Source organism: Acipenser ruthenus, chromosome 28 (assembly GCF_902713425.1).
Source record: "Acipenser ruthenus chromosome 28, fAciRut3.2 maternal haplotype, whole genome shotgun sequence".
NCBI lineage: Eukaryota > Metazoa > Chordata > Actinopteri > Acipenseriformes > Acipenseridae > Acipenser > Acipenser ruthenus.
The window spans coordinates 9,357,472-9,385,346 of NC_081216.1; the positions used below are offsets into that span (position 1 = coordinate 9,357,472).

A 27,875-nucleotide genomic window follows, 5' to 3' on the forward strand; every position below is an offset into this window, starting at 1 on the left:
CTTATTTCCATCCCTGCGTAGTTCAAAATAGCACACAGCCCTAGCGCTTCAGAATTCAGCACAATACACTGTGATCTGTTAACTGTCCACCAGCCGGGGATCACTGTTAGTGGCATTCTTGTTTTATGGTGTATGACTATCTTGTAAGCTTGCACCTATAGGAATCGCTTTTAAATCTCTTTTTTTGTATTACATTTTTTAATGTGGATACGCGGCAGTAACGAGGTCATAACCTCCCCTCCCCCTCCCTCATAAAGCAATGTTTTGTTTTTTTTTTTTTTTTTTTTTTTTTTTTTTTAAATGTCAATTAAAAACAATATTTTTCATTATTATTTGATACGTGAAAGGGTTCTGCCCAACGGTCAAACACGAGTGACGTTAGGAATTGTGACATCAGTACGCTTGTGTCAGTGTTTGATGGCCGTTGAGAGCAGCGCTGGAGAAGTCTTGCCTGGTTTTAATAATAAATAAAAATACTGGACTTTTGAAAAAAAAAAAATTAGCTCAAAAGCCACCATATTCGCGGAGTGTGCATACATCTGGGTGAGATAAACAGGGTGCTGTCCTCCGTCCACTCTCCGCGTCTTCCGCAGTGTGAAAACAAAGTGAGGATCATATTCGATGGACCGGCGCAGAAGCGCGTCTCTGGTGGCGGTGGGGGCTGTGCTGTGTGTCCTCTGCATCGTGGGCGCCACCGCAAAGGGGCACCGTCCCGACTGCACTAAATTCAAACTCCCGGGGTGCCCGCGGGACTTTACGCCTGTGTGTGGAAGTGACGGGAAGACCTACCCCAACGAATGCGCCATGTGCTCCCCGAAAGTGGACACGTTTGTCACGATCATCAGAAACCAAGCGTGCGACGACTGACCCAAACAAGACGCGGTGCACAGCGTTCCTAAATAAAACAGCATTTACAAACGCAACTCCGAGTACGTGTCGTATCTTCCGTGTTTGCAGCCCTGTTTCTGTGTTATTTTATGGAAGAGGGCATGGGTGGAGAATAGGGACAGGCGACTGAGCTCGAGAACACTATAAAAAATTATAAATAAACAAAACCAAATCTTTTCTAAAAAAGTGACAAGCTTACATTGATTAGATTATTATTTTTGTTTCAAACTGCAGTTTCACAATCGGATAATGAAACGCTGGAGTGACCGCAGACCCGATCTCCGCCTATGCCTAAACTTAATGCTGTTTTTATATTTTTTATCATACTTTCATTTACCGCGGGATGGCGTTATTTTTTTGGCAAGGAAAGGATTATTTAATATCAAAACGTTTCAGGTATTTTTTTCCCCTCAGTTTTAAAAATATGTTAGAGAGAGATGGTGCCGGTTTGCTTCAGGGTGGCTTGTCCAATCAATCACGTGTAATTTATATAGCGCCTTTCGTGCCAAAGAAACTTCATAAAGAATAAAACACAAAATCTAAGGAAAGCAACTTCTTTCTGCCGTGAAGCGTTCTTCGGGGCACTCCGGTCCCGACCGGCGAGGGAGTAATTATTATGAAAATGCTATTTTCTGAGCACTGTCCCGTTCCGCGGCGCATGCGCAGTAAATAGTTAGGGCTGCTCGCACATGTCATCGATGATAGTATCTATTGACAGCTTTCGGAAGGGGGTAACGGGAAATTTAAAAGCTGTATCATATCAGATATATTTTATTACTATCTTTGTGTATGTTAATTATTTGTTAAATCATTTTATAACAAATATAAGGATGAACATTACCTTGTTTTACCTACTTTGTCCAAGTAGCTACCTGTAGTTTGTTTACCGTATAGTGCTAAATTAATCTTTGTAAATATAAACTGTGATCTGTTAACTGTACCGCTGAATGAGTCATTTGAATAAAAATGGCTTCTCCAGGAATAATAAATGTTGACTTTACACTTTTGTCTCTTATTTTCTATTCTATTAAGCACCCGTATTTAATAGTTTATAAACAAATAATGTACCAATTAAACTTGAAAAATTAAATACAAAAAATATAGCTTTAACTTCACTTTCTTTACACATACAATACCGTATATTATGTAATTTCTTGTTTAATTGTAATTAACCTATATCTAAATATATAGATACAAATAATTGAAAAGATTGTTAAACACGGTTTTAACTTAATTTCCATGTTAAGAATAATAAATACATAGCTCACCTGCCTGTCTTTCCTGCACACACCTGGACTTGCATGCAGTCGTCGCTTCTTTAGAGCGATGTTTCTGCGCAAGCGCCGCGGAACGGGACAGTGCTCAGAAAATAGCATTTTCATAATTACGTAGTGTCATAATTTGATAATGTTGCTGTTTTCTTCAAAAGGCCTTGGGGAAATGTGAAATCTAATTCAAAAGTGTGATGCGTTTTTTTTTTTAACATGGCGAAAACCAGCAGAATTTGTTACGCCTCCATGACTCTCCCTAGAAACCATTCTGTCGCGCTCTCGGTATATCGCACCGTGCTCTGCGCGCGCAGTGAGCCGGTTGTTAAATAGATATCTTTGCTAGCACTGACTCCATTTCCCACACGCCACCGCAAAGCCCCTATCTCCGGTCCTATGTTCAAGGGGAACTACAACTCCCAGCGGGCTACGCTCCCCACAACCAATAGCAACAGCAAGTACTGCGGGCCGGCGCGTTCCCCAGTTCCTGGATAAAGATGGCGGACGAGAGTGAGACAGCGCTGAAGCCGCAGACAGAAGAGGAGGCGGAAGAGGACCACGGGCACTGCAGCGACTGCGAGAATGACGAGCACCTCTTCGACGATGGGTGAGGATTAGAGGCGCCGCGCTTCCTTATGTAGAAGCTGGTTTGAGAGCCGGTTTGATGCGGCAGTGTATACCAGCGCCTCGGCACACCAGCGAGGTGGAAGCGCCCTCATTTCGAGCGGTCCCACCCCTTTCCGTTGATTCCATTGGAGGGCTGCTTTGATTGAATGGGTTTTCTTGAAGCTAAGTGGTCTAGGTTCTAAATCAATCTGAGCGTGGGGGCGGGGCTTGGAGGGTCGAGTTTTCCGCAGAGTTAAGATTTGTAGGGACTCGAGTCTCCCCACGATACACCCGGGTTCAAATTAATATATGAAGGGAAATGCTGCCATTCGAGCAAATTAACAATATAGCTGAGGGGAAAATATCACGTGTAACCCGTGCAGGCTGTCTGGAGCGAGACGTCAAGGATAGAGGACGATTGGGATGAAGTGTTGCACACATACCGCTGTATCTCCGCACGCCCAGTGCACTGTCCAGCCCAACCAGTGCCTGTATTGTGATCGCATGTTCTGTAACACGACATACTCCATTGATCGCCCTCGTCTTGCTAATTCAGGCTAATTAACAGTCACTGTAGCGTTCCCTTATGGTTTAAAACGATTGTCGGTGAGCGCTTACTACGGCCATTTCATTTTTCTAAGATAACACCGGCCGTGCACAGAGAGTGTGCAGTTGCATCTTTGTTATATATATATATATATATATATATATATATATATATAAATTACACACACACATCATCATCATCACTCGCATAGAAACCCTCAATGGTCACATGCTTTTCGTGCGCGCTCCAGTTAAAATACCCTATTTATTTTTGTTTATTTTTATGTAGTAGTCGCCAGTTATTTGTATTGTTTTCTCCCAATTTAGAATTTTCAATTATTTATTAGGCTCAGCTTACCGCGACCACCCCGGCGCTGCCTCGGGATCAGGTGTTAAAATATATATATAAACAACGCATCTGAAATGTCTTGCTTGTTTTAGTTTTTTGATGGTCGACAAGCCTGCAACTTTTCATATACTGGGGTTGGTATCAGACGGCTGAATGAAAATAATAGTAATAATGCATCCCCGCCATATTTTATTTCAATTTTCCATATATATATATATATATATATATATATATATATATATATATATATATATATATATATATAGTTAATAGAGAGGACAAAGCGAGCACAGGGGAGTTTACAACACACTACAGTTCTTCAGCGCCGTTCATTAAAAGATAAGGCATTGATATAACATTCTTTTTTATTTTTGTTATATGTTTTTTAAGTAGCTTACCCACGTTATTCTGCTTTATTTGTTTTGGTTGCATTTGACCCTCTTCCTATAAAAAAAAATCACTACAAATCTATTTTGTACAGTAGCATCTTGGAAATGGTGTCCTTTTTTCAGAACAGTCTGTGGAACATTATAAACTACTTTAGAAACCATACAAACCTTTCCCTATTTTCAACACAATATTGTGCAATGTGCAAAAATTCTCGTTCCATCGCCAGAAACATGCCGGCCCTCGTGAAAGCATGAGGCTGTTTTGCTTGTGGAGCGTATTGTTACTCCGAAGCGAGTGGAAACTCTGTTGAAGGTTTTGTTGGGTATTGTCCTGTCTGTGCCCTCCCTGCTGCTGGTGCTGTCCCTCCTCAGGCATGTGATCCACCAGCTGCCCAAGCCCTGCAAATACAGCTCAATAACAAGATTACCTTCTCCTGCTTCCTGCTCCACGTGAGACAGGCAAGCCCAGGAGCTGCTGATGGGGGTGGGGAGGGAGGGCTTCACTGTAATCTGACTTCAGGGGAGGAGTGTGAATGCTGTGAAGCATGTAAACGTGCCGGTGTGAAGTTTGTCGAGATCGTGGATCGGTGGTTCTCAGACTGTTGTGAGTCGGTGTTCAGGGATTTCGCCACGGGACCGGGGATGCCCTTATTGTCTGTTGAAGCACCTTTTTGAGCAACGACTGCGTTTCATTTGCAGCATGTGGTGCAATTATATTAAATTTATTCTAGAATATCTAATATCTGGGTTCCAGAACTCCTTCAGTGAAGTGTGTTATTGAAATGGACAGGTATCCTGGAGCCCGTGTGGTGTCTGCTCTGACACAGTGTGGAGAAAGCCCCTGGGAGTCTGTAGGGTTATTATTCGGAACGGTGGTTCATGCATCTGTAGTGGAGCAGTAATATGTTTAACAGGGACTCGCTGCTTTTAAATCGCAATCTGTTTGTGTGCAGTGTCAGGCAAATTCAGTATTTATTTAATCGAGCAATGAATGTTTGAGGCAAAATAAAAGCTGTGGCAATCCATTATTGATTTGAATGGATTAATCTATAACAGTGTACTGTACATCAGGTACGTTTAGTGATGTGTCATTTTAAACTTGAGCTGCAGTTTTCGGACGGTCTCTCTGCTGTTAGCTAGGTCCCCCCTCCTCTGGAGGCTGTGTGTGTGCGCTGCTCTCTTCTAGTTCATTCTGGTAACTGGCTGGCTGCAGTAATGTAATGCACGTGTATTGTGTGGCATCGTGCTTTTGTCCTTTTCCAGTAACTGTAACTGCCTCGCTTCAGTCTTCCTGACCTGCCTAATCCCACTAATTGGTTCCATGAGTAACGGGAAACCCCAGACAGCTGCGCTCCTCACTGATCCACACAGCCACGCTCCTCACTGATCCACACGGCCGTGCTGGGGAGCTGCAAGGACTCCCCTCTCTGCTGGGACACTAACCCAGTCCGTGCAGGGACTCCCCTCGCTGCTGGGACACTAACCCAGTCCGTGCAGGGACTCCCCTCGCTGCTGAGACACTAACCCAGTCCGTGCAGGGACTCCCCTCGCTGCTGAGACACTAACCCAGTCCGTGCAGGGACTCCCCTCGCTGCTGAGACACTAACCCAGTCCGTGCAGGGACTCCCCTCTCTGCTGAGACACTAACCCAATCCGTGCAGGGACTCCCCTCGCTGCTGAGACACTAACTCAGACCGTGCAGGGACTCCCCTCTCTGCTGGGACACTAACCCAGTCCGTGCAGGGACTCCCCTCTCTGCTGAGACACTAACCCAGTCCGTGCAGGGACTCCCCTCTGAATTGACACTAACCCAGTCCGTGCAGGGACTCCCCTCTGTGCTGAGACACTAACCCAGTCCGTGCAGGGTCTCCCCTCTGAATTGACACTAACCCAGTCCGTGCAGGGACTCCCCTCTGAATTGACACTAACCCAGTCCGTGCAGGGACTCTCCTCTCTGCTGAGACACTAACCCAGTCCGTGCAGGGACTCCCCTCTGTGCTGAGACACTAACCCAGTCCGTGCAGGGACTCCCCTCTCTGCTGAGACACTAACCCAGTCCGTGCAGGGTCTCCCCTCTGAATTGACACTAACCCAGTCCGTGCAGGGACTCTCCTCTCTGCTGAGACACTAACCCAGTCCGTGCAGGGACTCTCCTCTGTGCTGAGACACTAACCCAGTCCGTGCAGGGACTCCCCTCTCTGCTGAGACACTAACCCAGTCCGTGCAGGGTCTCCCCTCTGAATTGACACTAACCCAGTCCGTGCAGGGACTCCCCTCTGAATTGACACTAACCCAGTCCGTGCAGGGTCTCCCCTCTGAATTGACACTAACCCAGTCCGTGCAGCGACTCCCCTCTGTGCTGAGACACTAACCCAGTCCGTGCAGGGTCTCCCCTCTGAATTGACACTAACCCAGTCCGTGCAGGGTCTCCCCTCTGAATTGACACTAACCCAGTCCGTGCAGGGTCTCCCCTCTGAATTGACACTAACCCAGTCCGTGCAGGGACTCCCCTCTGAATTGACACTAACCCAGTCCGTGCAGGGTCTCCCCTCTGAATTGACACTAACCCAGTCCGTGCAGGGACCCCTCTCTGCTGAGACACTAACCCAGTCCGTGCAGGGACTCCCCTCTGAATTGACACTAACCCAGTCCGTGCAGGGTCTCCCCTCTGAATTGACACTAACCCAGTCCGTGCAGCGACTCCCCTCTGTGCTGAGACACTAACCCAGTCCGTGCAGGGTCTCCCCTCTGAATTGACACTAACCCAGTCTGTGCAGCGACTCCTCTCTCTGGTGGGACACTAAGCCAGTCAGTAAGGTTCTCTGGGACGGGAGTACCCGTGTCCGCTATGCTCGTGTGGTTTGTTGGGACTCTCAGGTTTGCAGTTGTCTGCGTCCGGCCCTTGTTGTTTATTTGTTGTTTTAATTTGAAGCCATGCAGGTAACAGAGCTGTGTTGTGTGAGGTGCAGCTTCAGAATGTTATCGGGCTCATACTCTGTGTTGTAGTTCCTGCTGTGGAGAGCTGGAAAGCTGGAAAGCATGGACCCAGGAACATCTTGGATCGGAGCTATTTGCTTTGTGAGGTGGATTACACTACTGATCAAACCAGACTCCCATTGCAGAGCAGTGTGGGCTGAATTAAGCTCAATGAAGATCATGCCTTCCTTCCTTTCTAGTCAATGTATATATTAGTGGACTGATTGTGCAGTAGAGAACTAAGTTTGGGTTTGACTTGATCACAGGTGAAGACGCGCCGCACCAGACAGCAGTCTAGATCACATAGCAATGCGCAAACTTGCACTTCCACCCTGAACTGACTTCAAACAGCGATAGCACGGCACAGGTGGTTCAGATAGGGTCCAGTATCCCAGCGCCTAGCGGTGTGCTGCACGAGATATCGGACCGTATCGGAACACCCTGGAGTGTGTTACTGCGCTTATAAAACGGGTCGCTAACAAAACCTTGGAGCAATTCATCTCGATTATACAGCTTGCTCAGCACACTGCCAATTTGTTTTCATGTATAATATAATACAATTAATGTGTACCAAAAAGAGACAATCGGATACATTATTAATATACTCTGTAAACGTAAGTTGTGCTGGCTCTGGGATTCACGGCTGGCTGAGTGGTGCCGTCAGATCCAGGAAATGAATACACTGAGAGACAGTGGTGATGAGTGAAACTGAGTCGCGGCAGCGCTCAGTGTTTAATAAACAAATAAATAAACGGTTGAACAAAACACAGGCCACGGCACTTGAGGCCAAATAAAACAGACAAACAAAACGGACTAACACTTAACAAACGGTGGACTAAGACAAACAAACACGGTGAGTTTAAACACTTACTATTATTATTTTTATTATTCTTTTTGTTTATTTTATCTCCTCTCCACACCCGTTCTCCACTCACCGAACACCCAACCCCGAGTGAGTGAAACGTGCACATATATATACTGTTGTGCCGGGATTCAATTACTAATTAATTATTCACTTGAATCCCAGCACGAGAATTAATTATGTGCAACCTCGTGCTCGCATATTATATACTTTAAATGCACGTGAAGTGATGTGCAATCCCGTGCCTAAATACAATTATACATTTTAAATAACTCGTGCTGCACACACCCATTTATATCCCGTGCAGCCACATCTATACACCAACATTAACACACCACACGCAACATATAAACCAGAAATGCACACAGGGGCGGGGCACATTGCCACACTCCCCTATGCTGTGCTTCATTCTCCCCTCCCGTATCCTCTCCCCTCTCCCCTCCCATATCCTCTCCCCTATGCTTGTGCTTCATTCTCCCCTCTCCCCTCCTCTCTCCTCTCCCCTCCCCTCCCGTATCCTCTCCCCTCTCCCCTCCCGTATCCTCTCCCCTATGCTTGTGCTTCATTCTCCCCTCTCCCCTCCTCTCTCCTATCCCCTCCCCTCCCGTATCCTCTCTCCTCTCCCCTCCCGTATCCTCTCTCCTCTCCCCTCTCCCCTCTTGCTTGTGGAGTGACCCTTCCTCTCTGTGCAGGGATAAGAGCCTGGGGGATGACAGCGGAGCGAAGAAGAAGAAAAAAAAACAGAAGCGGAAAAAGGATAAAGCCGGAGGCAAGGAGCCGGGGCAGGAGCCTGTCAAGGTAGGGAGGGAGGGGGGCGGGGCTGTCAAGGGAGGAGGAGGGGAGGTGGGGAAGTCCAGGGAGGAGGAGGGGAGGTGGGGCAGTCAAGGGAGGAGGAGGAGGAGGTGGGGAAGTCAAGGGAGGAGGAGGTGAGGTGGGGAAGTCAAGGGAGGAGGAGGTGAGGTGGGGAAGTCAAGGGAGGAGGAGGGGAGGTGGGGCAGTCAAGGGGGGTGGGGTGGTGCAGTCAAGGGAGGGAGGGAGGGAGGGGAGTGGGGCTGTCGAGGGAGGAGGAGAGGGGGTGGGGCAGTCAAGGGAGGAGGAGGAGGTGGGTGGGGCTGTGGAGGGAGGGAGGGAGGGTGGGGAGCCTGTTGTGTAGGAATTTGAAATGAAAGCCTCGGACTGGTAACTAGACTTGCAGGGTGTTCCCAGCTCAAGTGGACCATGTTCTTGCTCTTGCGTGTGCAGGTGAACTCTCTCCCTGCTGAGAAGCTGCAGGAAATCCAGAAAGCCATCGAGCTGTTCTCCGTGGGACAGGGGCCTGCCAAGACCATGGAGGAGGCCAGCCGCCGGAGCTACCAGTTCTGGGACACGCAGCCGGTCCCCAAGCTAGGTGAGGGGAGCTGTTTTCCATGCTGCAGCCACACAAACCCACTGCCTTCCACGCTGCGGCCACACAAACCCACTGCCTTCCACGCTGTCCTCTCTGTTATGTTTGAAATGTAGCAGTTTATAAAGGAGGTGTTTTCTATGAGACTGTTTGCAATGTGTATCCTGTCTGCAGTGATTTAGTCAGCTATCCCTCGCAGCTGAAACAAACATGTTCTCATATTCACAATCAGGTGAGGCTCATTGGGGTTGATTTGGCTAATATATCATTCAGAGTGAAACAAGTGAACAGAAACGTTTGGAGCTGCAAGTCAAAGAAAAGCAGCGATCACAAATCCAAGCAGCTGTTTCTTCACTCGTTTCACTCTGAAAAGTAAATCAGCCCTAGCGAGTCCACTCCTGTTTACTGCTGGTACGCAGCTTTTCCAATGATTCTTTCTGTCAAGATCAAGTTAAAAATGAACCACTGGTGGCCATATCTATAATATACATCCGTGTTGTATCACTCTCTCCCATTGCACTGCAGGCTGATCGGTAGCAAGCTCAGGTGTGTATCTTTTAATTGCAGTAAAACCTGGAATGGATCAAACTGCTGTGCAATGGGACTTATGGGAGAACACCTTGCCAATTCCATTTTTTTTAGCATCTTCTATTGAAGACTTCTAGTCAAATCATTTGTCATTTTATCTCTTTGATTTCTTGTAATATTCCTAAAATTAGCACTCTGGAGTGTTTTTATAGTTCTGGATGAAATATCCTGTTCTAACATGGAAAACAACCTGGTCACTGACTCCTTGTTGAAACATGTTGTAAAAATGTGTTGCCATTTGTTTCATGCCTGTGTGTTGTGACTGAGTGTTTAAAGCTCTGTGTGTGTGTGTGTGTCTGTGTCTCTAACCTGGGCTGCTTGTGACCTGAGTGTTTAAAGCTGTGTGTGTCTCTCTAACCCGGGCTGCTTGTGACTGAGTGTTTAAAGCTGTGTGTGTCTCTCTAACCCGGGCTGCTTGTGACTGAGTGTTTAAAGCTGTGTGTGTCTCTGTCTAACCTGGGCTGCTTGTGACTGAGTGTTTAAAGCTGTGTGTGTGTGTGTGTGTGTGTGTCTCTAACCTGGGCTGCTTGTGACCTGAGTGTTTAAAGCTGTGTGTGTCTCTGTCTAACCTGGGCTGCTTGTGACTGAGTGTTTAAAGCTGTGTGTGTCTCTGTCTAACCTGGGCTGCTTGTGACTGAGTGTTTAAAGCTGTGTGTGTCTCTGTCTAACCTGGGCTGCTTGTGACTGAGTGTTTAAAGCTGTGTGTGTCTCTCTAACCCGGGCTGCTTGTGACTGAGTGTTTAAAGCTGTGTGTGTCTCTCTAACCCGGGCTGCTTGTGACTGAGTGTTTAAAGCTGTGTGTGTCTCTGTCTAACCTGGGCTGCTTGTGACTGAGTGTTTAAAGCTGTGTGTGTGTGTGTGTGTGTCTCTAACCTGGGCTGCTTGTGACCTGAGTGTTTAAAGCTGTGTGTGTCTCTCTAACCCGGGCTGCTTGTGACTGAGTGTTTAAAGCTGTGTGTGTCTCTGTCTAACCTGGGCTGCTTGTGACCTGAGTGTTTAAAGCTGTGTGTGTCTCTGTCTAACCTGGGCTGCTTGTGACCTGAGTGTTTAAAGCTCTGTGTGTGTGTCTCTAACCCAGGCTGCGTGTTTTCTCGCTGTGTTTCAGGGGAGGTGGTGGTGTCTCATGGTCCCATAGAGCCCGATAAGGACAGCATCCGGACGGAGCCGTACACCCTGCCACAGGGCTTCGTCTGGGACGCGCTGGACCTGGGCAACGCAGCCGTGGTGAGGGGCGGCAGTCAGGCTCCCAGTGCACAGCAGGGAGAGCCGTGGCAGGGGTTACTGTCGGCTTGTGAAGCTGTGCTCATCGTAGCACCGGTAGTGGGGATGTGTAGATTGATAGATATGTAGGATTTAAAATCGCAACACCAGGTGGTTTAACGTTGTGTTTTTTTGTTTATCAGTTACTACTTTTAACAAAGCGTGATTCGCTGTGTATTAAGACTGTGATGGCCCTAATATGTACTACCGAAGTACATAGAATTTCTTGTTCTCTGTGTGTGTGTGTGTGTGTGTGTGTGTGTCTGTGTCTCTCCAGTCCATTCCGGTCCTGCCCCTGTCCCCCCTCCGGTCCTGCCCCTGTCCCCCCTCCGGTCCTGCTCCTTTCCCCCTCCAGTCCTGACCCTGTCCCTGCTTCCCCCGCAGCTGAAGGAGCTCTACACTCTGCTCAACGAGAACTATGTGGAGGACGATGACAACATGTTCAGATTTGATTACTCTCCCGAGTTTCTGCTGTGGTGAGTAAAAGTTTATTCTGTATCCGAGATTTTAATAGTTTAGAGTTGTCGACAGTTTTGTCAGAAACATGCAGGCTGTACTGTATGGAGGTGTTCCTCTTGGTGTTTCCATGGCAGCGAGTGTAGCGGGATGGCCCCTTTATTTCGCATGCTCCGTGTTTCTTCATAGTCTTCTGCATAAACAGTGAGCTGCTGTACACATGCTGGCTTATACACGGAGCTGGGGCTGATAGAGGGGGACGATAGGGGGAGAACTATAGGGGTGGGTGTGGGTGAGGGTGGTTGGGGTCCTCAGTAACCCACTCTGTCCCACGCAGGGCTCTGCGCCCCCCTGGCTGGCTGCCCCAGTGGCACTGCGGAGTGCGAGTCCAGTCCAACAGCAAGCTGGTGGGCTTCATCAGCGCCATCCCCGCTGACATCCGTATCTACGACACGTGAGTAACACAGGCTGGAACACCCTGCACCTGAACCAGCCCCTAACACAGGACAGAACACACTGCACCTGAACCAGCCCCTAACACAGGACAGAACACACTGCACCTGAACCAGCCCCTAACGCAGGACAGAACACACTGCACCCGAACCAGCCCCTAACGCAGGACAGAACACACTGCACCCGAACCAGCCCCTAACGCAGGACAGAACACACTGCACCCGAACCAGCCCCTAACGCAGGACAGAACACACTGCACCTGAACCAGCCCCTAACGCAGGACAGAACACACTGCACCCGAACCAGCCCCTAACGCAGGACAGAACACACTGCACCTGAACCAGCCCCTAACACAGGACAGAACACACTGCACCTGAACCAGCCCCTAACACAGGACAGAACACACTGCACCTGAACCAGCCCCTAACGCAGGACAGAACACACTGCACCCGAACCAGCCCCTAACGCAGGACAGAACACACTGCACCCGAACCAGCCCCTAACGCAGGACAGAACACACTGCACCCAAACCAGCCCCTAACGCAGGACAGAACACACTGCACCTGAACCAGCCCCTAACACAGGACAGAACACACTGCACCTGAACCAGCCCCTAACACAGGACAGAACACACTGCACCTGAACCGGCCCCTAACACAGGACAGAACACACTGCTCCCGAACCAGCCCCTAACGCAGGACAGAACACACTGCACCCGAACCAGCCCCTAACGCAGGCTGGAACACACTGCACCCGAACCAGCCCCTAATGCAGGGCAGAACACACTGCACCCGAACCAGCCCCTAACGCAGGGCAGAACACACTGCACCCGAACCAGCCCCTAACTCAGGCTGGAACACACTGCACCCGAACCAGCCCCTAATGCAGGGCAGAACACACTGCACCCGAACCAGCCCCTAACGCAGGGCAGAACACACTGCTCCCGAACCAGCCCCTAACGCAGGACAGAACACACTGCTCCCGAACCAGCCCCTAACGCAGGACAGAACACACTGCACCCGAACCAGCCCCTAACGCAGGACAGAACACACTGCATCCGAACCAGCCCCTAACGCAGGACAGAACACACTGCATCCGAACCAGCCCCTAACGCAGGACAGAACACACTGCACCCGAACCAGCCCCTAACGCAGGACAGAACACACTGCACCCGAACCAGCCCCTAACGCAGGACAGAACACACTGCACCCGAACCAGCCCCTAACGCAGGACAGAACACACTGCACCCGAACCAGCCCCTAACGCAGGACAGAACACACTACTCCCGAACCAGCCCCTAACTCAGGACAGAACACACTGCACCCGAACCAGCCCCTAACGCAGGACAGAACACACTGCATCCGAACCAGCCCCTAACGCAGGACAGAACACACTGCACCCGAACCAGCCCCTAACGCAGGACAGAATTGTTATGAAACTTGGCAGTAACGTTGTTTACCAGAAGTTATTGAGAGTATCAGATTGTGGAGATATATTTATTTAATTCATATATTATGGAGGTGTCTCTGTCTGTACATCTGTCTATGTCCTGTATGTCCCACGTACATTTTTACATACGTCTTGAGCACAATAAGTTACTCCACATTCTGCAAATCAGTCGTGTTAATATAGTTCACCATGATACTGACCCCTCGGATGGTACAGACATGCTTCTTAATACAGTACCCACGCATTGAGTTGTTTAACATTCATTTTCATTCCCCCCTGCGGACGCTCCTGCAGCGTTTCCGGTGTGTGGCTTTGCGGTTTGCTGCTGTCGCCGCACTCACAGCCTTGCTCTCCTTTGTCTTTGTGCTCCAGAGAGAAGAGGATGGTTGAGATTAACTTCCTCTGCGTGCACAAGAAGCTGCGGTCGAAGCGAGTGGCGCCGGTTCTGATCCGGGAGATCACCAGGAGGGTGAACCTGCAGGGGATCTTCCAGGCTGTCTACACCGCCGGCGTGGTGCTGCCCAAACCCGTCAGCACCTGCAGGTCCGGAACTGACTTCAAACAGCGATAACACGGCACAGGTGGTTCAGATAGGGTCCAGTATCCCAGCGCCAAGTGGTGTGCGGCACGAGATATCGGACCGTATTGGAACACCCTGGAGTGTGTTACTGCGCTTATAAAACAGGGGTCGCTACAAAACAATTAATCTCGATGATACAGCTTGCTCAGCACACTGCCAATTTGTTTTCATGTATAATACAATTAATGTGTACCAAAAAGAGACAGTCGGATACATTATTAATATACTCTGTAAACTTGTGCTGGCTCTGGGATTCCCAGTCCTCATATTGACTTTACTGGCTCCCCTATGCTGGTGCTTCATTCTCCCCTCTCTCTTCTCCCCTCTCCCCTCCCGTATCCTCACTCCTCTCTCCTCTCCCCTCCCGTATCCTCTCTCCTCTCCCCTCTTCTCTCCTGCTTGTGGTGACCCTTTCCTCTCTCTCTCTCTCTCACAGGTACTGGCACAGATCTCTGAACCCTCGCAAACTGATTGAGGTGAAGTTCTCCCACCTGAGCAGGAACATGACGATGCAGCGCACCATGAAGCTCTACCGCCTGCCTGAGGTCAGTCTGTGTGTGTGTGTGTGTGTGCGCGTGTGCCTGTGCCTGTGCCTGTCTGTGTATGTCTGTGTATGTGTGCCTGTCTGCCTGTGTGCCTGCCTGCCTTTCCCTGTCTTATTTTAAGATGCTTCCCCCCCCCCCCCCCCCCCCCCCCCCCCCCGAGTTCAGGAGCTGCTGTTTTCATTTGTTTAATTTATTTTTAATTTTTCATGTATTTTGTTGTTACGTCGTCTTGATGAAATTAAGAGAAATTCGGCAGTAATAAATTCAGAAATTGTGATCATACTCCTCTAGGAACCTGCTGTTTATATATTTTTTTAATTTGCGTGTTGACCTTTCTAATCGCTTGCAAGAAGAGTTAACGAGTGTTGGCTGCGTTGTGTCGCCCCCCCCAGGCCCCGAAGAACAGCGGGCTGCGCCCCATGCAGAGGAAGGACGTCCCAGCGGTGCACCGGCTGCTCCAGGGTTCCCTGCAGCAGTTCCACCTGACCCCCGCCATGAGTCCTGACGAGGTGGAGCACTGGCTGCTGCCCCGCGAGAACATCATCGACACGTACGTCGTGGAGGTCAGCCCCGCGCCGCTCGCACTGCCCTCTCACTGCTGTGTGTGTGCACTCGATGCACGGCTGCAGAGAGTGTCATATTGCATGTCGCTTTGTGGTGGTACATTTTTTTTGTAAAGTGCTGTGAGATGCCTTTGGCATCAGCGCTATAGAAATGAAGTTGCTTTGGTGTCGATTCTAAAGTGGGCTGCAGTTCAGTGCACTGCTGCTCAGTCACTGTGTTTACATGCACAAGGAATCAATCTAGTAGATTGTTTTGTATCCCTAACATAAATGTGCAGTTTCCAAGTCACTCAGTGGGGTTCGGAGGAATCTGTGCTTCTGAGCCTGTATGAGCTTGAATCTCATTAAACACTCCCAGCAGCCCGATCCCAGCTGTGTAGAGAGACGGTCTGGGAGTGGAATTTGATTACACTGTAGATGCAGCAATTATATAATTACAAACATTACCCACATGTTAAAAAGTTCAAACAGGAATAATGCTAAAGTTTCAATGTTTGGGGAAATTAAACCAGAGAATAGCACCCTGGAGAGATGTCAGAAATGTTCCACTTGCTTCACTCCTGCTCTTCGCCCGTTTTCACCTTCCTGTTAACCCCTTGTGTGCAGAACCCCGATGGCAGCATAACGGACTTCCTGAGCTTCTACACCCTGCCCTCCACCATCATGAACCACCCCGTCCACAAGAGCCTGAAGGCAGCCTACTCCTTCTACAATGTGCACACCACCACCCCGCTGCTGGAGCTCATGAGCGACGCGCTCGTCCTGGCCAAATCGGTGAGCCAAGGGGAGGGGAGCGGAGGGGAGGGGGCAGCCCAGCCCAGCCCAGCCCAGCCCAGCCAAACTGAGCTGGGGTCGGGGGAGGTGGAGGGGATTGTTTTCTTTGTTACAGTTTTTTACTACTTTGTAAGGATGTTTAAACGTTATACATTTGTTAAGAATTTGGTCGAAGCATTGAACCTGTTATGGAACCTGTTAGGCTCTGTGTTTATGCAGTAATAACTGCGCAGTCTCCAAATGCACCTCCAGTAATAACTGCACAGTCTCCGAATGCAGCTGCCCTGGTTCTGTTTTCTTTTCTGCACAGTGCTTTGTGATGCCATGTGTGTGAGTAGCACTGTATGAAATAAAAAGATGATGCAGTGCAGTGGCTCTCTTGTCAGTACTCTTCATGCCATGCCATGCATTCCAGCCATGAGCACAGCATGTGGTGTAACCCTCCTCTCCTCCTCCAGAAAGGGTTTGATGTGTTCAACGCCCTGGACCTGATGGAGAACAAGACGTTCCTGGAGAAGCTGAAGTTTGGCATTGGGGACGGGAACCTGCAGTATTACCTGTACAACTGGAAGTGTCCCAGCATGGGCTCAGAGAAGGTGAGAGGAGCAGCAGAGCTCTGCAGGGAGGGGCGCTGCTGTGGATCGGGCTCATTTACCATTCACAGTGAAACGGGTGAAGAAACAGCTGCTGGGGTTTGTGTGGATCTCTGTTCTCTACAGTCTAAGAAAAGCAGCGATCATCACAAACCCAAGCAGCTGTTTTGGTTCACTTTTTAACCCTTTCCGGTCCTATGTCGGACCCTGTCCGACATCATCAAAAAGACGTAAAAAACAGGTCTCTAGTCGTTTTTTCTCAGGAAAAAGCCGAGAAAACCATTCAATGGCTCAATGAGATCGATAGGAGCCGAGAGAATCCGAAACAAAAAAAAAAGCGTATCTAGTGAATACCGATAGCCCAGACACCACATAGATAACACGGACATAAACAAACAAGATAGCTGCTTCTGCATCCAGCGCTCAAAGAACATCACAAACATCTGCAGAGCTTTTTTTAGATGTTATAGTAATAAAATAACGACTTGGATCACCTTATTGAGGAGTTTGGTGATAAAACAAGTGATCAGGAGATGATTTATCGGTATGTACTATTAAGAGGCATTTGAAAAATATAGCGAACAAGGGGTGGGGCAGGGCTGGAGATGCAGTACTGTTGATATGCAGTGCCTTTTAAACCTGTTTTACTGTGAAAAAAAATACTTTTAAACAGCGCGTCCAAAATAAACTGCGCGTGTGAAAATAAATTGGACCTGACACGCGTTGAATAAATGGACCGCTAAGGGTTAAACGGTAAATGAGCCTGATCGAGGATCACGAGCGGCTGTGTTGATCTTCTGTTTTTTATTTTTATATAGAAATCCCTCACAGACTGAGCTATTGTTCCTCTTCAGAAACTGCTGCAGATATTCTGGCAATGTGGTAAATCTGTGCATATTTGATGCGTGTTTCTCATTGCTGTCAGTTATTTAATTTCTAGTGGATACTGACTTCTAAGAAGATGAGCCCCTGAAAAGAATGAAAGAAGAAAAAAAAACTCCACGGAGCAAGCCTGCATGTAATGCATTATTGATTTATTGATTATTGATCACTCTTGTTTTTCCTCCTCCCCTCTCAGGTCGGCCTCGTGCTGCAGTGATCGATCGTCAGCAAGGCTGGGAGCCAACGCCTCCAACACACCCGGAAACAGAATGGAGTCTGTGCGACCCTTGACCTGCGCTGCCATGGGAACGCGCCACCTTGTGAGGAGCCATGGACAACGGCCTTTATTTTAAAGGAAAAAAAGAGAGAAAAAAATTAAGATAAAAAAATATAATTCCAATAAAACATACAACACTGACTTTATTGATTGTATTATCAGACAAGACATCATACTGTTAACAGTACAGGCGCTTGAGTTAACAACGTTCTTTCAATAAATATATTACAAAACAATATATACAGTATGTGTATAATATATATAATATATATATATTGCATTGATGGAAATCCAGCGTGGAAACAAGCTGCTGATTCAACTCGGAGAGCCATACTGGGAATGCACTGTCACACTGTAGATTCATACTGGGAATGCACTGTCACACTGTAGATTCATACTGGGAATGCTCTGTCACACTGTAGATTCATACTGGGAATGCTCTGTCATGCTGTAGATTCATACTGGGAATGCTCTGTCACGCTGTAGATTCATACTGGGAATGCTCTGTCACGCTGTAGATTCATACTGGGAATGCACTGTCATGCTGTAGATTCATACTGGGAATGCACTGTCATGCTGTAGATTCATACTGGGAATGCTCTCTGTCCCTTGTGAATTCATACTGGGAATGCTCTCTGTCCCTCGTGAATTCATACAGGGAATGTAAAAATCATAACCCCCAGCCAGGAGATGTTGGCACCCGTTTCCGTGGCCTGCTCTGCAGAGCCGTCGGGGTCCATGCATGGATCAGCATGTTTCTCAGTGATCAGTGCAGGTGTTTGTTGCTCTGCAGAGCCGTTGGGGTCCATGCGTGGATCAGCATGTTTCTCAGTGATCAGTGCAGGTGTTCACTGCTCTGCAGAGCAGTCGGGGTCCATGCGTGGATCAGCATGTTTCTCAGTGATCAGTGCAGGTGTTCACTGCTCTGCAGAGCAGTCGGGGTCCATGCGTGGATCAGCATGTTTCTCAGTGATCAGTGCAGGTGTTCACTGCTCTGCAGAGCCGTCGGGGTCCATGCGTGGATCAGCATGTTTCTCAGTGATCAGTGCAGGTGTTCACTGCTCTGCAGAGCCGTCGGGGTCCATGTGTGGATCAGCATGTTTCTCAGTGATCAGTGCAGGTGTTTGTTGCTCTGCAGAGCCGTCGGGGTCCATGCGTGGATCAGCATGTTTCTCAGTGATCAGTGCAGGTGTTCTCTGCTCTGCAGAGCCGTTGGGGTCCATGCATGGATCAGCATGTTTCTCAGTGATCAGTGCAGGTGTTCACTGCTCTGCAGAGCCGTCGGGGTCCATGCGTGGATCAGCATGTTTCTCAGTGATCAGTGCAGGTGTTCACTGCTCTGCAGAGCCGTCGGGGTCCATGCGTGGATCAGCATGTTTCTCAGTGATCAGTGCAGGTGTTCACTGCTCTGCAGAGCCGTCGGGGTCCATGCGTGGATCAGCATGTTTCTCAGTGATCGGTGTAGGTGTTCACTGCTCTGCAGAGCCGTCGGGGTCCATGCGTGGATCAGCATGTTTCTCAGTGATCGGTGTAGGTGTTCACTGCTCTGCAGAGCCGTCGGGGTCCATGCGTGGATCAGCATGTTTCTCAGTGATCGGTGTAGGTGTTCACTGCTCTGCAGAGCCGTCGGGGTCCATGCGTGGATCAGCATGTTTCTCAGTGATCAGTGCAGGTGTTCGTTGCTCTGCAGAGCCGTCGGGGTCCATGCGTGGATCAGCATGTTTCTCAGTGATCAGTGCAGGTGTTCACTTCACTGCTCTGCAGAGCCGTTGGGGTCCATGCGTGGATCAGCGTGTTTCTCGGTGATCAGTGCAGGTGTTCACTGCTCTGCAGAGCCGTCGGGGTCCATGCGTGGATCAGCATGTTTCTCAGTGATCAGTGCAGGTGTTCACTGCTCTGCAGAGCAGTCGGGGTCCATGCGTGGATCAGCATGTTTCTCAGTGATCAGCGCAGGTGTTCACTGCTCTGCAGAGCCGTCGGGGTCCATGCGTGGATCAGCATGTTTCTCAGTGATCAGTGCAGGTGTTCACTGCTCTGCAGAGCCGTCGGGGTCCATGCGTGGATCAGCATGTTTCTCAGTGATCAGTGCAGGTGTTCGTTGCTCTGCAGAGCCGTCGGGGTCCATGCGCGGATCAGCATGTTTCTCCGTGATCAGTGCAGGTGTTCACTGCTCTGCAGAGCAGTCGGGGTCCATGCGTGGATCAGCATGTTTCTCAGTGATCAGTGCAGGTGTTCGTTGCTCTGCAGAGCCGTCGGGGTCCATGCGTGGATCAGCATGTTTCTCAGTGATCAGTGCAGGTGTTCACTGCTCTGCAGAGCCGTCGGGGTCCATGCGTGGATCAGCATGTTTCTCAGTGATCAGTGCAGGTGTTCGTTGCTCTGCAGAGCCGTCGGGGTCCATGCGTGGATCAGCATGTTTCTCAGTGATCGGTGCAGGTGTTCACTGCTCTGCAGAGCCGTTGGGGTCCATGCGTGGATCAGCATGTTTCTCAGTGATCAGTGCAGGTGTTTGTTGCTCTGCAGAGCCGTCGGGGTCCATGCGTGGATCAGCATGTTTCTCAGTGATCAGTGCAGGTGTTCACTTCACTGCTCTGCAGAGCCGTTGGGGTCCATGCGTGGATCAGCGTGTTTCTCAGTGATCAGTGCAGGTGTTTGCTGCTCTACAGAGCCGTCGGGGTCCATGCGCGGATCAGCATGTTTCTCAGTGATCAGTGCAGGTGTTCACTTCACTGCTCTGTCTCTTAAGTTACAAACAAGAGAAAAAGGTTTAAAATGTCCTGGCTTTGAACTTGTCGTCTTCAGATTGGTGAAAAGCAAAGAGAGTGTAGGAGGGGTCGGGGTGGTTATTTCCTTTGGTATACTAGAAATGTGTGCGTGTGGATGAGCAAACACTGCAATAAAGGACACAGGAAGGGTTTATGATTTATGACCTCACAGTGATTGAAGGCTGGTCGCACAGCACACAGACATGCAGAATATATTCAGCGTTCATTTCGACGTTCCTCTGCAGTTCCCAAATAAACTAGAAATGACGGCCCTGCTGGCTTCTGCACCAGCCTGAGTGTGCGTGTGTGTGCGTGAGTGTGCGTGTGTGTGCGTCGTTCGTTTTTGTTTCCTTCCAGTCAGGCTGTTCAGTATTTGCATTTAAGTCACGATTGTGGTACAGTACTTTTTTCCCCATATTGAAACAAATCCGTACAATAAACGTTCAGTTGTTTTGATTGCTATACCTTGTGCAGTGTTTGGGTTTAGCACACAACAAACATGCACCATGTAGAATGAGATTTTGCTGGAGAAGTACTGAAGTCACGTTTTACACAATTATAATATTTAGTATTGCTTTCCAGTTAGGGTTGCAAAATTCCCGGGAATTTTGAGAGCGGTAAATTTCCACCGGCATTTTTATGGACCTTTGTGGGAATATTGTGAATTTTCAGAAATATTCGGGAACTTTGGGAATTTTCATTTTGTAATATTGAACAGATAAGTGATCTTGGATCAGGGTAACTCCGTTGTTTCAGAAGAAAGTAAAAACATGCTCTAAACACTTTTAAACTTTGAGTTCAAAGGATTTCAACTCTTAAGTTTAGAACACAATCATAACTCAGTTTTGCTTCACATATTGTAAGTTATTTAAAAGATGCTGGACATGTCTAGCATAAAACACTATAGGTCACTAGTATGCTGTAAGTACTGTTCAGTTATATACCATACTCAAAACCAGAACATTGGTTACAAATGATTTGAACTCGTATCCTTTTCATTTCAGAACAGTCAACTCAATTTGTCATCTTAACAGATCAATATATAAATTATTTGGAAACAAAGTCCTACTTGCTGTCTATCATATACAGACAAGGTACTAGTGTGCTGCAAGTACTGGTCAATAAAATGGTTTAATAGTGATTGGCAACAATAAATAAAACAAAACATACAAAAGTAATGGGACAGCCTTTCCAAACCGTGACTATTCTGAGAGTGGGGCCCATTTCACCATGTTTATTGGAACTAATCATTCTGTGCCAAGAAAATAATTGGCATTAGATTTACTTAACAATGTTATGAGAGACTGAGTTGAATTATTTTTATTATTACTTTGATGATTTTTCGCTTGCTGGTTTCTCAGTCACTGTGAGTCGCATCCCGTTTGCATATCATCTGGCTCTGTTTCACCATCAGATTCACGGCGGTGTAACAGAGGATGAACGCGTATCTTTTAAACACAGAGAAATATAAACACTTAAAGCCTAGGCGGTTTCCATATCAATTAACAAAACATGCGACTATTGAATAAATACAGCTAAAGAGACACTAGAATAAACCGTTTGAAATCTAAAACAGATTACTGTTTGATTGTTGCGTTCATAATTTTAAAACAAAATTAACGACACACTTTCATAGGTTTTAATAAACTCACACACGCAAATCAAACCTAGAAAATACATTTCTTTTGTTGTTACTATATGTTTTTATTTAAAATAACTCAAAAACTGTTACGATGAAATAATGCATGAACACCTCACAGTCTACTTACTGCATTATTATTATTATTTATTTCTTAGCAGACGCCCTTATCCAGGGCGACTTACAAGATATAACATTATTTTTACATACAATTACATTATTTTTTATACATTATTTTACATACAATTACCCATTTATAGAGTTGGGTTTTTTTTTACTGGAGCAATCTAGGTAAAGTACCTTGCTCAAGGGTACAGCAGCAGCGTCCCCACCTGGGATTGAACCCAGAGCCCTGACCACTACTCACACTGCTGCCCTTAAAGTGAAGGCAGGTCAATAATGCAACAGAAAAGTGTGACGTTTTCTTTTCTCCACGGCAGTGTAAAGATCATACAGCTGTATGTACAGTAGCTTACTGACAGAGTTTGTGAGGCGGGATATCCACATGACAAGCGCACTTAAAGGCAAAACTAGCGCTCCCACCCAGCCAAAAGTCGATGTTCAATCTTGGTATATTTTGGTAGTTTTGACCAATCATAACCCGTATCGCTACCAAGAATTGACCAGGAAAGAGCCAATCAGATTTCGCAGAGCAACCAAGAATGAAGTGACGCAATGATCCAATCAGATCTCGTAGATCTACCAAGAATCCTGCGCGTTTTCAACGACGGGAGATTATTGAATCTTGAAGTCTTTTGGTTTATTTCGAAATACAATCATCTGAAGGTAAGAATTTTATTACAGTATTATTTGAATTGTCACTAGTACTGTACATATAGTCACCAAGAATTAAAAAACGACAATAATATATGTCCGTATTACAAATGTCAGCTGTAGAAATTCGCGGATAGTAAACTCTATATTTTGTAATATTATCAGTAAAAATACACGATTGACATTTTTTTACAATAGGTGTCAGTTAAAATTGTAATATTTACGACAGCTAGAAACTTGTTTGAGGGACTGTTTTATCCAAAGAGCAATTATATTTAATACATTTGTCCGTTATAATGGTACTGTAATACATGTATCCGGGACAACAGAAATCGTACCATGGTAAAATAAATAGTACCATATAGTACCGTGGTGTAGTGTTGCATTATACTGTAGATACCAGGATACCACAATCGTATTATCATGGTGGTACTGCATTATTGAACCATAATAGAGCATTGTACATTGATAGTATCGGATACATTGTGTGTTTCTATCATTTGTTTTTAATTATGTATCCATGAAGGTTATAGTACTGTATTTAACTTTAGGTTTTTAAGTTTAATTTAGTTTTCATTGAAAAATGATCTTGTTTGAAAGCAATACTTAAAAAATGTGAACATGGCTACTCCATGCTTTTTTTTTTTTTTTTTTTTTTAATAATCTCTCTTTTTTCAACAGTAAATCCCTTTTGCCATTGTATAGTCGTGTTTATTTGTTTTCAACCATTGAACACCTTTTTGATTTCTTGTTTTGTGTAGAAACCTTTTATTTGGCCATTGTGACTATTTTGTGTTTTAGACTATTTGTTTAATTGAAGTCTTTTGTTTAACTGCAAACTTGCTATTCTGTTACAAATGCTCCTTTTCAGGTTCAGATGGAACCCTTGTTTAGAAAGGCTGATGGCAGGCTCAACCTGACTGATACCTCGGCTGCCTTCAAAGTGAAGGAGGAAAACTGCAGGAGCCCATGGTCCAGGGCCACTTCACCAGAGAAAGTTTTGAGCTCAGCTAGCAGTGCGGTTTTGCATGATGGCAGGTACCCAGACAACAAAGTGCATGTTTTGGGACAATATGAACTTCAGTTTGGTGTTTTCAGGGGGCAGGTATTTAAGTGGGTTGCCGAGAACGTCTTGGGATATGCTGGGTTTCTTGTGGCTGCGATGGATAAGGACACAGCCTCAGGCTCAAGGGACTCTAAGAACCACAACGCTAACAAGCTGTCCTTCAAGGAGTACATTGAGCTTTTTCCAGAGGGAACAGAAGCTATCAAGCTGAAGATTGTGAAGGATAAGAGTCCCCAGCCATCGACCAGTAAGCCGCAGCCGACAGCATCATCCCTTCCTTCACTGTTGGTTGGAAAGATGCCTCCCCCTCAGGCCCTTGCCAAAGTAATCCATAAGTTGGTATTGCCCCAGAAGGTTCAACCATGTAAGTTCTAATTTGTTCTAATAAAAATAATGATCTTCACATTATAACTACTTTTTAGGTCTGCCTTTCAGTGCTAATTTCATTATCTATTACAAAAAGCATTTTTATAACTTATTGTGTGATTTGAACTTGGGTGCTATATAATGAATGTTTTAATATACGCATATCAAATACTGGCATTATTATATATGGAGGAAAACAGTCAGTTGATATAAATGATATGTGGTCCAGTTACCATGCAAGGTACCAATTGCTGTTGTTTTTCAGCTCTGATGACTGGTGCTGAACTGAGCGACCAAGAACTCCTGACTGAAGATGAACAGATTGAGTCTAAGTAAGTGCTAAGTAAGTTTTTGTTTGGAAACAATAGAACATGCTTAATATTAATGGAGTAATGGCCAGTGTATGTATAGACTTTCTCTTTAATTACAAATGTTCAGGCATCACATTACATGTTACCATAGAATACATACATTACTGTACATGAACACGTGCTGGAGAATTGATACTGTGACATTTCAAATTAATACTTTGAATAATTCTGTGTTGTTTTTTTTTTTTGCTTGTACAGTATTCAGTGTAAAATGGTAAGTTATTGTGGTAAGTAGTTTTACTCTGTACCTATGAGTGCAGAGTGGCATTACCCATAAAATCAGTCCTTCAATATTTATCAGCACAAACTGCATGTGACTGCACCACTGCACATTTATATCCTACTCCCCCATATAGTCTGGCTGTGGTGATGTCCTGTCAGAGCTATCAATTATTATTATTATTATTATTATTATTATTATTATTATTATTATTATTATTATTATTATTATTATTAAGCCCTTGTAAAGCAGAGGAGAAATTTTGAAAATATTTAAGCTTGTGCTCTTAGTTCAAACCATAGCACTTCTGTGGTGTAACTGGTGAACACATTGGCCCTTTGGGTGGAAGATCCAGGTTCAGTTCCTGGTGGGAGTAAAAACTGGTTTGAAATAGAGATGGCTTTAAACACTTCTACATTATGTACATATAAATAATTCATTTTTAAAATTAGGTATTAGCAAATAATGACTGGATTACAAGTAACAGAGCTAATACACTTAGGAGTAGTGTGTTGTTTTTAACACATTACTGAGATTGATAACGGTCGACACATTTTGTATTATTTTGTTGCACAGTCTGTGTTGGATAGCGCACTGTTCTGTATTTTCACCTAATATTTCAACACAGTGTGTTAGAATTAACACACAATATGTGTTGTCCCTAATCATACTCAGTAATGTGTTAAAACTACTCTTGTACTCGCCTACCGATGCCTTGACCAGACTGCACCCAGCTACCTCCAGACCCTCATCTCTCCTACACCCCCACTCGACCTCTCCGCTCCTCCTTGTACTGTGATTCTTGAAATGTATTTTTGTTTACGACTGTAAGTCGCCCTGGATAAGGGCGTCTGCTAAGAAATAAATAAATAAATAATAATAATAATAATAATAATAATAATAATTCATGGAAGAGTGTATTACCTAATAGCATAAGTATTTTAGTCAAATTCTTGAAAATGTAAGTCATTTTTAAGGAAGCAGCATGTTTTTAATGTCATGCTTATTTTTGCATATCTTGGTAGCACAACAGAGACTAATGGGTGATTTCTTTAGCACAGGTACTGTGCGGTCAGATTCTGATGCAACGTGTTCATGAGTTTACTATAGGTAGCAGATTTCACAGTACAGATCTTTTCTATACCTAGAAGCCCTGGAGCCACATAGAAAACACATGTATCTTGATTATACACAGCATGGTATTCTACTTGAATTTTTTATTTACCAGTCCACAATGTGTTTGGCTGTCATTAGACCTGTCTATTGTCATTCCATCAGCCTTTTGAAATGCTACCTGGCAGGTGCGCTGTTCTCTGTGACCTTAAATTGGTAAAATGTTGTTAACTGATGAAAATATATTTTTAAGTTTATAATAAGGAATCAAAGTTATTTATATGCACATCCATGAATCAAAAAGGTGCAGAGTACAAAGTAGTCCAAACAAGAATAGAGATATAGAATGCACGCACACTACATAAGCTCCAAAATAAATCGTTTTCTTTTTCAAAACACCATGCCAGCAGGATCAGATCAATGTTTCTGCCCTGTTGGCGTGATGTCTTGAAAAAGAAAATGATTTATTTTGGACCTTATTTAGTGTGCGGATATTTGTTATCTTCATTCAAGTTTATAATAACCTATAAATGAAAGTTCCCTAAATTCCCGACCCATGCAGAATTCCCCAAACTTTCCCTGTTTCCAGTAATACCTGTGCATAGCTTCTTCTCGTAGTTTTGTTCACTTATTTCGCACAAACTTTTTTTTCCACGCATGATATGAAAAGTAGTACTGGGACGAACACCATGCTGGAATATATTATTATTATTATTATTATTATTATTATTATTATTCATTTTGTAAGTCGCTTTGTATGAAAGCATCTGCTGAGACGGGGCTGAAGGCAGCAACTGCAAGTAACTGCTGGCCGGCACACCGGGGAGTCTCCTGGAAGCAAGTTTCAAGCCGCTGTTATTGAAAAAGTGGTTTTGTGTTCCTTCAGCTTTAGATAAAGGGAACCGAAGGAAAAGACCGATCTGGAAAAGGCTGGGTTGCAGCACTGCAGGAGAGTCTGTGATTCTGAGGACCAGACCGGCGGTGTGTGACCGACACCTCGGTGCTTCATACGCATTCCCAGCTGAGGATAGAGTGCCGGTTCATGAACGATTCAAAGCCGCTTACCCAAGCTCCAGCACGGGGAGGCGCGAGTGGTGTGGGTGCTGGTCATGTTGATTCACTGTTCTGTGTTACCCACAGCTCTGAGTCTAGATTTACAGCCATGGCAGGAATGTATGTTACTAACATACCGGCGCCTCCATTTTTCTCTTCTTTTTTTTTATATATAAAATGGTCATGTCCATCATTGACACTATACAAAAATGTTCTTCTGTACTAAAACTGTTACCGTTTTCATGCTAAAGCCATAGAACCTAGGTATTAATTTAATTTATTTTCATTTCATTGTTTATTAATTTTTTTTATTTTTATTTGTATCAATCGGGATCATCCAAATGTGTTGTAATTGCTTGTGTCAGCAGAGGGCGCTGTTGGGTCAGGCTGTTGCTTCTCGATGACATAATTATAACTTGGATCATCTCGGCTTGCCTATCGCAGCTGTGCCAATGCCTGCAGTTCCGCAACTCACCACTAGAGACAGTGTTACCTCGCTCGGAGTTTTTACTGTCCTGTTTTTTATGGTGCTTGTAATCATGGTAAATTTTTCTAAATGCAATCACAGAACTGAAATACAGTGTTTTCTTTACTTTTGCTAAGTCTGTGTTAAAGTGCTTTCGCTTGAGTTCAGGGGCTGCTCATCGGTTCTAGTTGGCTGCTATATATCGAGGCAGGATCAGCCAAAAAGGGACTTTCTACACGTGAGAGCCAGCGCCATCTAGCTGTGGAACAATATCTGAAATATTCGAAGAGATCGATAACTTACTGAACACACCTGCACGTTCAATTAATAGCAGCTGTTTATTGACTTCAAAAA

The 27,875-nt window shown here is 46.0% G+C and overlaps 2 protein-coding genes across 4 annotated transcripts; both read left to right on the plus strand.

The window, feature by feature from the left end:
* The first annotated feature begins 2,581 nt into the window (after positions 1–2,581).
* nmt1a (N-myristoyltransferase 1a) lies at positions 2,582–17,924 on the plus strand. Its single transcript, XM_034057139.3, has 12 exons — positions 2,582–2,763; positions 8,577–8,682; positions 9,127–9,271; positions 10,962–11,080; positions 11,501–11,592; positions 11,910–12,026; positions 13,847–14,017; positions 14,491–14,599; positions 14,992–15,162; positions 15,769–15,936; positions 16,395–16,532; positions 17,608–17,924. Exons 1-12 carry the CDS (start codon positions 2,654–2,656, stop codon positions 17,626–17,628), a joined length of 1,467 nt encoding a protein of 488 aa, XP_033913030.1. The 5' UTR covers positions 2,582–2,653; the 3' UTR covers positions 17,629–17,924.
* A 132-nt stretch (positions 17,925–18,056) lies between these two features.
* On the plus strand, positions 18,057–27,652 carry LOC117435055 (uncharacterized). 3 transcript variants are annotated; one of them, XM_059002803.1, is made up of 4 exons: positions 18,057–24,296; positions 24,564–24,630; positions 24,868–24,883; positions 26,889–27,652. In XM_059002803.1, exons 1-4 carry the CDS (start codon positions 23,744–23,746, stop codon positions 26,892–26,894), a joined length of 642 nt encoding a protein of 213 aa, XP_058858786.1. In that variant the 5' UTR covers positions 18,057–23,743; the 3' UTR covers positions 26,895–27,652. The 3 variants fall into 2 exon arrangements, 1 of the variants encoding a protein (XP_058858786.1); XR_009309164.1 differs by having other exon boundaries at positions 18,057–23,904.
* Positions 27,653–27,875: the final 223 nt, after the last annotated feature.

Bases quoted from the DNA above. Each gene is read 5' to 3' on its own strand.
- LOC117435055 (XM_059002803.1), top strand. From the start codon at position 23,744: ATGGAACCCTTGTTTAGAAAGGCTGATGGCAGGCTCAACCTGACTGAT. The intron at 24,297-24,563 runs GTAAGTTCTAAT...GTTGTTTTTCAG, and splicing joins GCCCCAGAAGGTTCAACCAT to CTCTGATGACTGGTGCTGAA.
- nmt1a (XM_034057139.3), top strand. From the start codon at position 2,654: ATGGCGGACGAGAGTGAGACAGCGCTGAAGCCGCAGACAGAAGAGGAG. The intron at 12,027-13,846 runs GTGAGTAACACA...TTTGTGCTCCAG, and splicing joins GACATCCGTATCTACGACAC to AGAGAAGAGGATGGTTGAGA. The intron at 15,163-15,768 runs GTCAGCCCCGCG...CCTTGTGTGCAG, and splicing joins TCGACACGTACGTCGTGGAG to AACCCCGATGGCAGCATAAC.